The following is a 12,404-nucleotide window of genomic DNA, read 5'->3' on the forward strand; positions in this document are numbered from 1 at the left end:
ATAGGGTTCGAACACTGTTGATTTAATATATGCTGGTAGTCATATGCAGAGATGCATTAAGGCATGCTGTAAACATGTAGTGCTGAGAAATGCCTGTTAATTAGCTGATTTGACAGGTTGTTACTGTGTGGAAATATTGCAAATTTATTAAAAAAGAAAAACTGAAATATCACATGGTCATAAGTATTCAGACCCTTTGCAGTGACACTCATATTTATCTCACATGCTGTCCATTTCTTCTGATCCTCCTTGAGATGGTTCTGCTCCTTCATTGGAGTCCAGCTGTGTTTAATTAAACTGATTGGACTTGATTAGGAAAGGCACACACCTGTCTATATAAGACCTTACAGCTCACAGTGCATGTCAGAGCAAATGAGAATCATGAGGTCGAAGGAACTGCCCAAGGAGCTCAGAGACAGAATTGTGGCAAGGCATAGATCTGGCCAAGGTTACAAAAGAATTTCTGCAGCACTCAAGGTTCCTAAGAGCACAGTGGCCTCCATAATCCTCAAATGGAAAAAGTTTGGGACGACCAGAACTCTTCCTAGACCTGGCTGTCCAGCCAAACTGAGCAATCGTGGGAGAAGAGCCTTGGTGAGAGAGGTAAAGAAGAACCCAAAGATCACTGTGGCTGAGCTCCAGAGATGCAGTAGGGAGATGGGAGAAAGTTCCACAAAGTCAACTATCACTGCAGCCCTCCACCAGTCGGGGCTTTATGGCAGAGTGGCCCGACGGAAGCCTCTCCTCAGTGCAAGACACATGAAAGCCTGCATAGAGTTTGCCAAAAAACACATGAAGGACTCCCAGACTATGAGAAATAAGATTCTCTGGTCTGATGAGACCAAGATTGAACTTTTTGGCGTTAATTCTAAGCGGTATGTGTGGAGAAAACCAGGCACTGCTCATCACCTGCCCAATACAATCCCTACAGTGAAACATGGTGGTGGGAGCATCATGTTGTGGGGGTGTTTTTCAGCTGCAGGGACAGGACGACTGGTTGCAATTGAAGGAAAGATGAATGTGGCCAAGTACAGAGATATCCTGGAAGAAAACCTCTTCCAGAGTGCTCAGGACCTCAGACTGGGCCGAAGGTTCACCTTTCAACAGGACAATGACCCTAAGCACACAGCTAAAATAACAAAGGAGTGGCTTCGGAACAACTCTGTGACCGTTCTTGACTGGCCCAGCCAGAGCCCTGACCTAAACCCAATTGAGCATCTCTGGAGAGACCTGAAAATGGCTGTCCACCAACGTTCACCATCCAACCTGACAGAACTGGAGAGGATCTGCAAGGAAGAATGGCAGAGGATCCCCAAATCCAGGTGTGAAAAACTTGTTGCATCATTCTCAAGAAGACTCATGGCTGTACTAGCTCAAAAGGGTGCTTCTACTCAATACTGAGCACAGGGTCTGAATACTTATGACCATGTGATATTTCAGTTTTTCTTTTTTAATAAATTTGCAAAAATTTCTACATTTCTGTTTTTTTCTGTCAAGATGGGGTGCTGAGTGTACATTAATGAGAAATAAAATGAACTTTTTTGATTTTCTCAAATGGCTGCAATGACACAAAGAGCGAAAAATTTAAAGGGGTCTGAATACTTTCCGTACCCACTGTAAGTAAAAGGGAACGGATGCACTGAGGAAAATGGGAAATGTGGAGATGCAGTGAGGTGTATCATAATATGTGAGTGTTAAGACCGTGATACTTATGATGTACTTATGTGGGTAATTAAAACAAACAAAAAAATAAAAAATAAAATACCCTTGGCTCTGAGGGAGGTTATTTCTCTAAGCGGTACTTGATTCATCTGCAGGGTTGATGTATGCGTTCATGCTTCTACTCCAATTTGCTTATCCTGACATCCCACCCAGTGTTTGGTGTGATGTTAAAGGGCTCATTTTCATAACCATGACCTTTCAGCTGCACTACTGAATTTGACGTGTGAGCAGCATCACCCATCACATGATGCCTGTCACATTGGGTGGGCTGAAAATGAGGAGCCATCACCTGACGTGTATGGCAACAGCTGGAACTGTAGGCAGCTTCACCCAAAACAATTGGCTGAACAGTGCTATTTTATTGTTGCATTGAAGACTATAATTATAAAACTGTCAGTCAAATCTTGAGAGAATAGAAGACAACAATGCATCTTGGGGTAGGGGGATTACTTCATGAGTGTTGGCGGTGTGAAAGTTGAAGGAATAAACCTATGAATAGGATCTCTTATCAGCGTTTTATTTCCTCCACTTCAAATTACTTTTTTGATGATTAGGGCTGCAAGCGTTCTGATCTTTTGTTTATTTCCACCACTTATGTTAATTACATTGGTTTTCTCAAAGATAGCCTCTGACAAAACTGACTCTCCTGCTCACAGCAGTAGCTGCGACACAAAGTAAATGTGTTGAATTGCTTTGCTGCATCAGGCTCAACAAAACTCTATCCTCTCTAGGTAAGCAGGACATAGGACCTTCCTTTGAGTTGCGCAACTCACAAACATCCTTTTGGTGTACATGTGTGTGTTGTCTCAGTCAGTGCCTGCGGACTCCTTAAAACATGACTCAATCATGGCTTTTGTGAGGCCCTAAAAGACAACTGCCAGGCAGGTTTATTGTATAAAGGAAGGACAGTGTCATTTAATTCCACTGTACTTTCATTCTTGCTTTACCTCCTTGTTATGAATGCACTGAATAATCCTTTATACATATGTCATATATAAAACATGATATGACAGCAGGAGAAGACTGGGCAAAGAAGAAAATCAAGTTGTAACAAATATGAATGAAGTGAATGAGAACATTTATAGAGCGTGTATCATGACCCAGGTCACACAGTAGTCTAGGTCTCTAATTTTATTAATAGGACATTCAGAAAATTGCACATGGACCTAAATGGCTGATGGGTGTAATTTGCTGGACTTTACATAAATCCCTTAATAGCAGGAGTAGTTGTAAAAAGAAAAAGTGGTAAAAATGTTATTTTGCTTTGGTAGAAATTGGTTTGGCTTATAATGAACCATCTTGAACCATAAAATCCAGGAAAATATTTTCTAGTCACATGGCAAAGTCTGAGATGACCCACTAATTAAGAGACAAATTAACATACAGGTATGGGGCTAAAATGTTGGATCAAATACAAACCACCACGTTATAGGAGCTTTAAGTATGGGAGTAAACTCACCTCTTCCTGTGCTGTAATGTTGCAACTTGTCACTGTACACTGCCTCTTTGGTGTATGCCCTTTTCCTAAGGGAGCAAAGAATATTGAGAGAGAAATGACATAATGAAAGAAAGTGTAAACGAGGCCTTATTACATTCATGTTTCTCTCTATGGCCTGAAAATGATGTGGCTGAAATTGAGTCAGTTGCAAAGGGTTAGCAATGGCAAATGAAGTTTATGAAAATGAGCTGATTTTTAATTAGACCTTGATAGGATCTCTCTGCTTTTCATCTGTCTCTTCTGCCTCAGCATCAAAAGAGCCTGGCCCCTTTGATGAACACTTTACTTGCTGTAAGTTTTGCACAGCACTGCAGAAAATTTGACTTTTATATATCTAAAGCAAAGCAAGATAGGAATATGACAATGTGACAAACTGCTTCCAAATTGAAATTGGCTTGACGCAAGTAAGTTAATGGGGCAAAGTAGGAGTGAAGTTCATTCTGAAATCAAATATTCAATTTCAGATATGTCAACTGAATTTCCCTTTCTGTAAAATTGATTGCTATTAAAATGCTCTCTGCATATATATCTTACATATGTAAGAAGTTCACATGCAGGTATATTCCAAAGGATAACCAGGAGATGTGGCTATATTGCTTATGCAGTTGGTCTCATTGATATATTGTAACAACAGTGCCAGTAGGTATAAGGTTTTCCACATTTTCCAGATACATGTCTTAGGGAAAGTGTCTATATATGTTCAGACTCAGATTTATAAAAAGTTCCATCCATCACAATGTGACGGGAATCTGTATTTATGTCGCGCTGCCATCTGTCATGGCTGGGCTTGCCATTACACTCATTTTATTATGTCAACCCACTATATTGGCTACAGATCCTCAGAAGCTATATGCTGCTATTATAATTGCAAAAGTAGGGTGAATGTGTTAATCATAGTTAAATATTTCATTTATTTGTCAGGGTCACGTGTTTCTGCTTTACATCAAGAGGAGAGAAAAGGAAAATGTGGTTACCTGCTGCACACTATGGAGATAGCAACAAGGGAAACGATAAAAACCACGCCGGCAGCCGCTGACCCTGCGATCAGAGGAAGTTGTTCCCTGAGCTCCGACTTGAAGTCATCTGAGTTGCACAAAGAGAAAGACATTTGATGATACAATGGGAATGGTATAGCTAGAGCTTAAGGAGCATGACTGTGTTTATTTGGAGTTGTGTATGTGAGAATGTGTTTGTGAGGTAAAGAGAGAGTGGGAGAAGAAGAGGCAGAGCAGAATGGTTAGACTGGATGTACTGATGGATAAAGATAGATCTCTCTGCTGAGAGGTGCTGACTGTAATCCAGTGAGCTTTAGCGTGGTGAGACTGACTGACATGTTGTATTTGATAAACGACAAGAGAGACAGAGAAACATAGAATGAGAGAGCAGCATAAAACTCTAATGGTCTAGGGGGTCTCTCAGCCTTCTTTGTTGCCATACCTGTCAGAAATGTACAGACAAGAAAATGCACCTTGCTTCTCAGATGTTGAAAGGAAGTCATTCACTGCCAATCATACATGTAACCCAGACATGTTTTCTATACTGTACATATCCAGAGTTGGTGGCCAGTACAGCCTAAAATCCCACCAGGATCCTCGGTTACCTCTTTCTGCGCCTGTCTTCCTGCAATTTTGGCACCAGCAAACAGCAATGCATGATTTAGCATGCTACGTCCAAATCAGCTGCTTCTAAATCAAATCCCTTGTGTAGAATGGGCCTATTGTATTAAAGTGATAAAGAGACAACTAATGCATCTTCAGCGCAGCGCAAGTGCTGGGATATATGAGGAAACTCAATGTGACAGGAATTGCTCACTCTTTTAACTGGCACATTTATCAAGCATCAAGTATCAAGCAAACAGTGTGAATTATGGTCCAGCTACTTGAGCTTCCAGACAGTCATCCTGTTCTCTTTAGATGCATATTAGTCATGAGAGACTCACATAAATCGCCCCTTCAACAATGTGAAAATGGTGATTTTCCCTAACTGCCAGAAATCACACAGCTACCTGTCCTAATTGTAAATAGGCTCCTATTACAATCAGTAACTTCTTGAAGCCTTGGCCTGTTAAGAACTAGAGAACTGTGACATCAATCACCTTACTGGTGGACACTTCACATCAATCAGGTCTGGTGAGTATGTGTGTTTGTGTGTGCAAAGAGACACCTTGTGGAGGTGTACGATAATGTGGTGACAGGAAGATAAAAGGGATCATACATTTAAAAAAAAAAAAAAAAAAAACGGGTATGGAAGGAGAGCAGTGGTTGGATGGTGAGTTGGTGTCTTCATGACAGTAGACTGACTTGACACGGGAGAGGAGACGGGTGGAGGAGCAGGAGGTGGAGCCGCAGGTGTGATTGTCAGCAGTTCTCCAGCATCTGCTGCTAATTGCCTTGACGAATATCGTGCTATGGCAGCAAGCCAACAAATGAACCGTAAACAGTGTTTGTGTGATCAAGTGAGACGCCTGTGCTCATATGTGTGCATATGCATTTGCGTTTGAGGGAAGATTATTTGCGTCCATGAGGGAAAGTAAAGGGGCCATGACAGTGCCACTACATCTGCTCTGCACAGGTAAATAGCCACAATGATCGCCTTCATCATCATTATTATCCTTCCCATCTTCCCCTCCCACAAGATCATCACCGTTTCATTCATCATTATCATTTTCATTAGCACAATACGATGTGGAAATGTCACTCCTGTCTTTGATACATTATGAACTGCAGCCCTATGTGCATATCAGCCTCGCACTCCAGCAAGGCACAATGAGGCAGCACTCTGCAAATCATATGAATATTACACATATCCAGTCAAATGTTTAATCCATCCAGACTGAATCATGCTGTTAATTTTAGCAGAGACTTTTACTGCCTGGCAAGGCTATGAAGAAGTACTACATGAGGAAGTGACATGCAACACCACCGCCGTCTGCACACACACCTCCTTGCACTTAAACTAATAAACATAATTCCACAACCTTGCCAGTGTAGCAGGTGTTGCAGCACTTCTTCTCCTCCTTCCCTCGTCAACATTCCAAGCCTCCCCCCTTCCCCCCATGGCAAAAAAAAAAAAATTAATCTCATCAACTACTAATCACAGCTATGCATTCTGGGATGGCTCTCCAGCAACAGAAGGGCCGGGTGAAAAACCAATTAGCTAAGCATTTTGGATCAAGCACAGTTAGTTGCACAAACAAAAGACACTCAGCGTTCTACATATTCAAAGCACCCACACACATACTCGAACCTGACCATGAAGGAAATTAATTTAGCTGTAGAAATAGAAGTGCAATCAAACATTACAGCTCCCCCTCTATCTCACCTGCTAATATTAATGCAACAACAAATACAAAGACAGACAAGACAAGTGTTACGAAGCATTAGACTGTATCTGTGTCTGTGTGAGAGAGGAAAAGTGAGACAGAGATGGACAGACAGAGAAAGAGAGAGCTGTTTCTCCTGGCTCGGCGATCCTTACCATCTGTGAGGGTTTGGAAGCACATCTTGCTGCTGTATTTGCCAAATCCAGCCACAGTCCGTGCCCGCACCTGTACCACGTAGACTGTACCCGGCCTGAGGCCCTCCACACGTGCGGTGTTAGTTTGGCTCCGCAGGATGGTTGAGTTAATCTCTGCATGATCCTTAAAGGAGCAACAAGAACAGGGGGCAGGTTAGAGGTGACTTACTGAGAAGATGTCAGTGGGAAAGTGTTACATTTACACTGCAGCAGTTTCCATACATTAAAATGCAAACATAAGCAACCAAACACGCAAACCCATCAAACTCTCATTCACAGCCACATAAATATATAATCTGGTAATTAAAAGCAATAATGTCTTGCAAGTTACAAAGAGCAGTAGCTAATGTACTTCTAAACAATAATAGAATAGCACTATTTTTTCACATGTATTCATGAAGTAATTTAATTACTGAAAGAAGTTTGAACATGACATCTACTTGTTTTGTGATTTTAACTACAGTATGATGCTTTTTTAAATGTGACAGCTGGCCAATTCCACCCACACAGAGTATTTTATTTTTCATCGAATGAAATGCTCTAAAAATCTTTTGTCCAGTTACTGCTGTTACGTGCTATTTAGGTGTTTGCCAACTTTTTATTCTCATTTTTTACATTTGAAAATGTTAGGATCCTCTTAAAAGTTTTATTTTCACCCTTAGTGACATGCTTGTGCCTGTACGGACGTGCACTGTGAATATATGGATGTCTTCATGCATGTATGCATGGTCTGGACCATAGGACCTGCCCCCCAGATCCTGCATCTCAGTCTTTTTCTCTAGGCTCAGTAGAGTCAGTCAGGCAATCTGCTGCAGTATAGTTTGGGGCTTGCTGGAGGTATCTGCTATGGGGGATCAGTAATTACTTGGGCCTGTCACCTTCCCCTAACCCAGAGTGAATATGACAGCCACAAAATAAGACTGCACCTACACTACACCCACCACTGCAGGCTGCTGATAGCTAGATGCAGACATACTGAAGAGAGGGAGGGGGCAGTTGAAAGTGAAAGGCCAGAATTCTCTGTGTCAGTAAAACAGGGTAAATAGAAGCAGGCTGTTTTTTAAGCTTGGTAAACACACTGTTTTTTAATGCTGGACTGCATCCTGCAATATATGAATGACTGGAAGTATGAATATAAAATGTCTAAGTTGACAACGGCGTACAGTGGAAAAAGTTGACAGCAAAGAAGGAAGCAATGGAGGGAGGAGGTGGAGGAGGAGGATGGAAGATCATGGCAGGAAGTGATACGAAACTCCAGGCAGAAGCAACCCACATCGAAATCATTATCCAATCTGATTGGTGTAATTGAATCATTCCGGTTGCTCCATCATTGAGCAGACGAGGTAAACACAGCTATGAAATCTTGCCCCCCACATAATGATGTGTGCAATCACATTAGCTCTTATTGGACACTCTGGGCTTGATGAAGACAAATGTTCAGGCATGGGATGGGAAAGCATCAGACCAACAGGCTTTCATTTTATCTCTGAGAGGAAAAAGATGTTTAGAAAGGTAACTGGTTTACAGAGTTTCATCTTTTCACAGACCTTTTGTCCATTAGATCACACAATCTGTCATTCTCCAATGTGCTGCGTACAAATACTCCAACATTCTGAAACTTCACATTAAAGCAGCAGCTTGTGCATTTGAAGGAACTGTAGAAGACATGACACCCCACGAGACACTAGAACCATGGCCTCCGTATTTATATGGTTTAAGGCATGGTTGAGTGCACACAGATCCACTTGGGGTCAGGATTTGCCTATTTCCGCAATCAGTCATTCTGCATTTCTCAGGACCACACCCCATCTGTTGAGTTTGAATTGGAGGACAGGTGAGCAGACAGATGGCAAACTGCCAATGGGGGTGCATCCCTTGAGGGAGTACCAGCTAGGAATGGCCCTTTCACGCTGCCAGTCAAATGGGGATTATGTGACACACACACACATACATACTCACATCTGCCACTAAAAAATGAGCTGACATTTGGCACTCCAGCAGGTTAGGGTATAGCCAATAAAAGGCCATGCCAGGAGGGACTTCCAACTATGAGAGGTCCTCTCCTGCTGCCAGTCAAATAGGGATTAGGAGCACCACACCCTAATTTACTAAATAAAGACAGAATTGCAGGTGGATAGGCAGATGGTAGAGCAGCCAATCAAAAGCATTGCCAGGGGTGACAGACAGAAAACACTGTGGGAAGTTTAGTCTCTGCAGCATTCAGTAAAATCACTGAGATACACTTAGCAAGAATAGACATTGTAATAAATACAGTTTATTGGGTGCTGTCTCCAGATGCTGTCCATGAAAGATGGTGAAGCACAACCACACCTTTTCCATTTACTCTAACATAAATCTTCCCTCTTCCTTCTCTAAAACAAATGAGCTAGCTCCATGTAATAACCTACTGCACCTCACCTACGTGGCTACTTGAACTTGGGTCCACACTGAACTGATACTGGACTTATCTGGACATATTTAATTGGATCCATTTAATTTTACAGGACTTACTACATTTACTAGATTTAACGTATTAGCACTGGATCTATTATAGTAATATTGCGAGATTGCTGGAAAACCAGTACCTTTATTTTTTACCTGTCAAAACACTCAGTTCTTTTTAGTAATTGCCAATTTCCAAGCAATTTCCATTGTGCTGCCAGTAGACTGTACAGGGAGAAATCTCTTTAAATTTCCTCCCTGCTACTTGCTGTCATTTTCCCCTCTTGTTTCCTAAGGTCAAAAACCATTACTGTTGTGGGCCTGTAAAGGCCACCCAGACGTAATATGTGATATTGGAGTATAAAAATAAACTTGAGTTCACTTCATTTGACACGCGCATGTGTGTGTGTCCGTGTTTTTCAAAAAGATGCCAACCACCCAAAATGGACAGCATGGGCACCTGGCACAAAGACAGACATGGTGGGATACCATGTGTCATCTTCACAGGCTCACATGTGTGCATGCAAATAACAGACACATCCACACACACACACACACATCCACATCCACACACACACAAAGGGAAAGAGAGGGGGAGTGTGTGAGGGATAATGTTCTAATATTATGTTTGTAAAGTGGAAATGAAAGAAAGAAAACTCTCCCATTAATGTTCCTGATTAAAATATATTGCCCCAGGTTAAAAAAATGAAATGGGGGAAAGATGGGCTAACATGAGACTAGATGGGTTTTATTACCTAATGCAAATAATTACCATTTCCTCATGAATTTTAATATAAAAAGAAGATGGTAATTATTTTGTATGGAAAGTGCAAACGTGATAAAATCTGATATTAAAAGCCCTTAATCAGTTTAGGAAAGAAAGAAACTAAAATAACATCAAAACAAATTATATCACCACGGAGTACAACAAAAAGCATTCCTTTCCTCTAATTGTGATTCTGTAAAAGCCACAATCTAAACATTGTGAACATGACAGGAGAGACGTAAGAAGACTCATCTTATCTACAGTAAATTAGATGGAAAATGTATTTGCTTAAAGGTTCGATGTGTACTATTTAGATAAGTAAATAACCAGAAATGGAAAATAGTATTCATAAATATGTTGCCATTAGGGTGTAATCACTGCAAAATACCAACTGTTGAATTTTCTTAATCTTAGAATGATCCATTTTAAATCTACATAGGGAGCGGGTCTCCTATCATGGAAGCAACCATGTTGTGTAGCCCAGAATCTACACAGCAGCGATTGGCTCTAAACAGGGAATCATGTTTTTGTTTTAAAGGTGACGGCCACCATACCCATTCTGCTCTCACCAATAAATGCCACTGAATCTTCCACATTTTACACATTGCACCTACAAGTCCATTCAGTTTGTTTTCCTTGTTCTTAGCAGCCACTTTATGAAATGACTCTTGATATGCATTCCTTTCACCTGGAGACTAATGGGGGACATTAGTGAGCATGTTACAAGATAAACAAAGAGGAAGAGAAGAAGACTCCGAGGGAGTTCTGCACAACAAGTCCTTCTTTCATAGTTTCCATTAAAAATCCAAACGTGTCTGCACAACATCTGTGTGTGTCTATGAAAGTGGTCGACTCCGAAGGCTGGCAGAGAAAGAAGAAAAGAATAATAAATACTTTCTCCTGGCTTCTCTTCTGAGGAATTGTTAATTGTATATCAAGTACAAGGGGGATTTCAGAGTGCCAAAAATGCAGATGGTGCTATGGTCAGTATGTTGCAGATCCTGATGACATGTCTTAAACTTGCTCTTGAAATTCTCACATTACAGCCTGACAGTACTGGACAGTACAACCAGACTGGATCCTCCTGAACTGCTGTTGATGCACACAAGCACTGACACAAGCTCACACACACCCTCACACACAGAGCCATCAGTAACCAGAGCTAGTGGCTGCTCTGCTCCAGCCTTAATGGAGGGCCTGACCTCCGCTATGCTGAGTTATTTCCACCCTCCCCAAATTTTCAGGCAACCAGAGGAAAAGGGGTATGAGAAAAATGGAGAGAACGAAAGCATGATATCCTACTTTTTCTCTGCAAACCTTTAACTCATTTCATGTTGCTTTCCAATTTATGCGGTCCTGGGACCACTTCCTTTGTAATGAGAAGGTGGGTTGAAGAAGGGAGCGAAGCCTGTTGAGACCTTGAGCACCCACTACAGCTTTCAGGTAAAACTGTCAAAATGTCATCTTTCTGAGTCACTGCTCAGTGCGTGGGAAGTATTACTATTAGTGGAAAATTACACAACAGCATTACTTCTGGGATTGTAAATTATAAAGTAAATCTTTACAATAATCATTATTATAATGTGTATTGGACCAAGGGTTTATAAAGTGGAAAAGAACCCAAAACAAAAATTTAAATACAATTTTATTACTTTAATTTTTTTTTTTTTTTTTGAAATTCAATTGCTCTGGCACTTTACTCTTTGGTTTGACTATTTAAACCTGCCATATTTAGGTGTAGTCTCTTAAGTGGCTTTTAACATGGGTTATTATTTAAGTAAACAGAAATAACTACAGTATAAATGCTATATCATTTTACATTTAACATAATTAAACACAAAGTTGCTAGCCAGCAATATATGATTACAATGAAAACTGAGTCTTCCAACCTTTTACAATTTATATATGATCTTTAAGTGGGTCTAATAATGTAATCAGTAGTTTCAGTAATCGGCTTAAGCTGGACTTGCAATAAGTTGTGCAAAGCTTGTGTTCTGTGGTTCAAGAAGAGATATTATGAAACTATTTCTTCATGGTCTCATAGGATGTCCTACAGGTCCTGCAGTCAAGATCGCATATCATGTAAGCTCGGTGTCCCCAGGTCAAAGCCAGTTCAAGCTTGTGAAAAAAGTAGAAATTCTTTTTTATGATTACCCTGAAGTATTACTTAACATGAAGTATAACGCCACACAGCTGGAGAAGTTGCCATTGGAAATGGGTATAGGAGGTTTCCTGTAAGATGGAGTGTATAAAGAGACAGCTCACCGCTGTGCTGACTATACCAGACACGCTGAGACAATCAACTCCAGAACCATAACAGTGTGACTACTTTCAGATTAATGCAGGCATCGAAGAAATGAACAAAAAAGGCGGTATAGGAATTTTTATAAAAATAAAACACCAATTTTTATGATTGCATTATCTGGGCTATATATTACTCATGATTGTGGGTAAAGCTGG

General features: G+C 40.8%; 1 protein-coding gene across 2 annotated transcripts in view; it reads right to left on the bottom strand.

Annotated features, from left to right (window-relative positions):
• Window positions 1-12,404, bottom strand: part of ephb1 (EPH receptor B1) — a 139,918-nt gene that overhangs the window by 24,081 nt on the left and 103,433 nt on the right. For both annotated transcript variants that reach the window (XM_026314575.1, XM_026314574.1), the window contains exons 7-9: window positions 6,698-6,860; window positions 4,195-4,303; window positions 3,182-3,246 (exon numbers count right to left, since the gene is read on the bottom strand). In XM_026314575.1, the coding sequence (XP_026170360.1) occupies window positions 3,182-3,246; window positions 4,195-4,303; window positions 6,698-6,860 (337 nt within the window). The remainder of the gene's footprint in view (window positions 1-3,181; window positions 3,247-4,194; window positions 4,304-6,697; window positions 6,861-12,404) is intronic.

The sequence above is a fragment of the Mastacembelus armatus genome, chromosome 17 (assembly GCF_900324485.2).
Source record: "Mastacembelus armatus chromosome 17, fMasArm1.2, whole genome shotgun sequence".
Classification (NCBI taxonomy): Eukaryota; Metazoa; Chordata; class Actinopteri; order Synbranchiformes; family Mastacembelidae; genus Mastacembelus; species Mastacembelus armatus.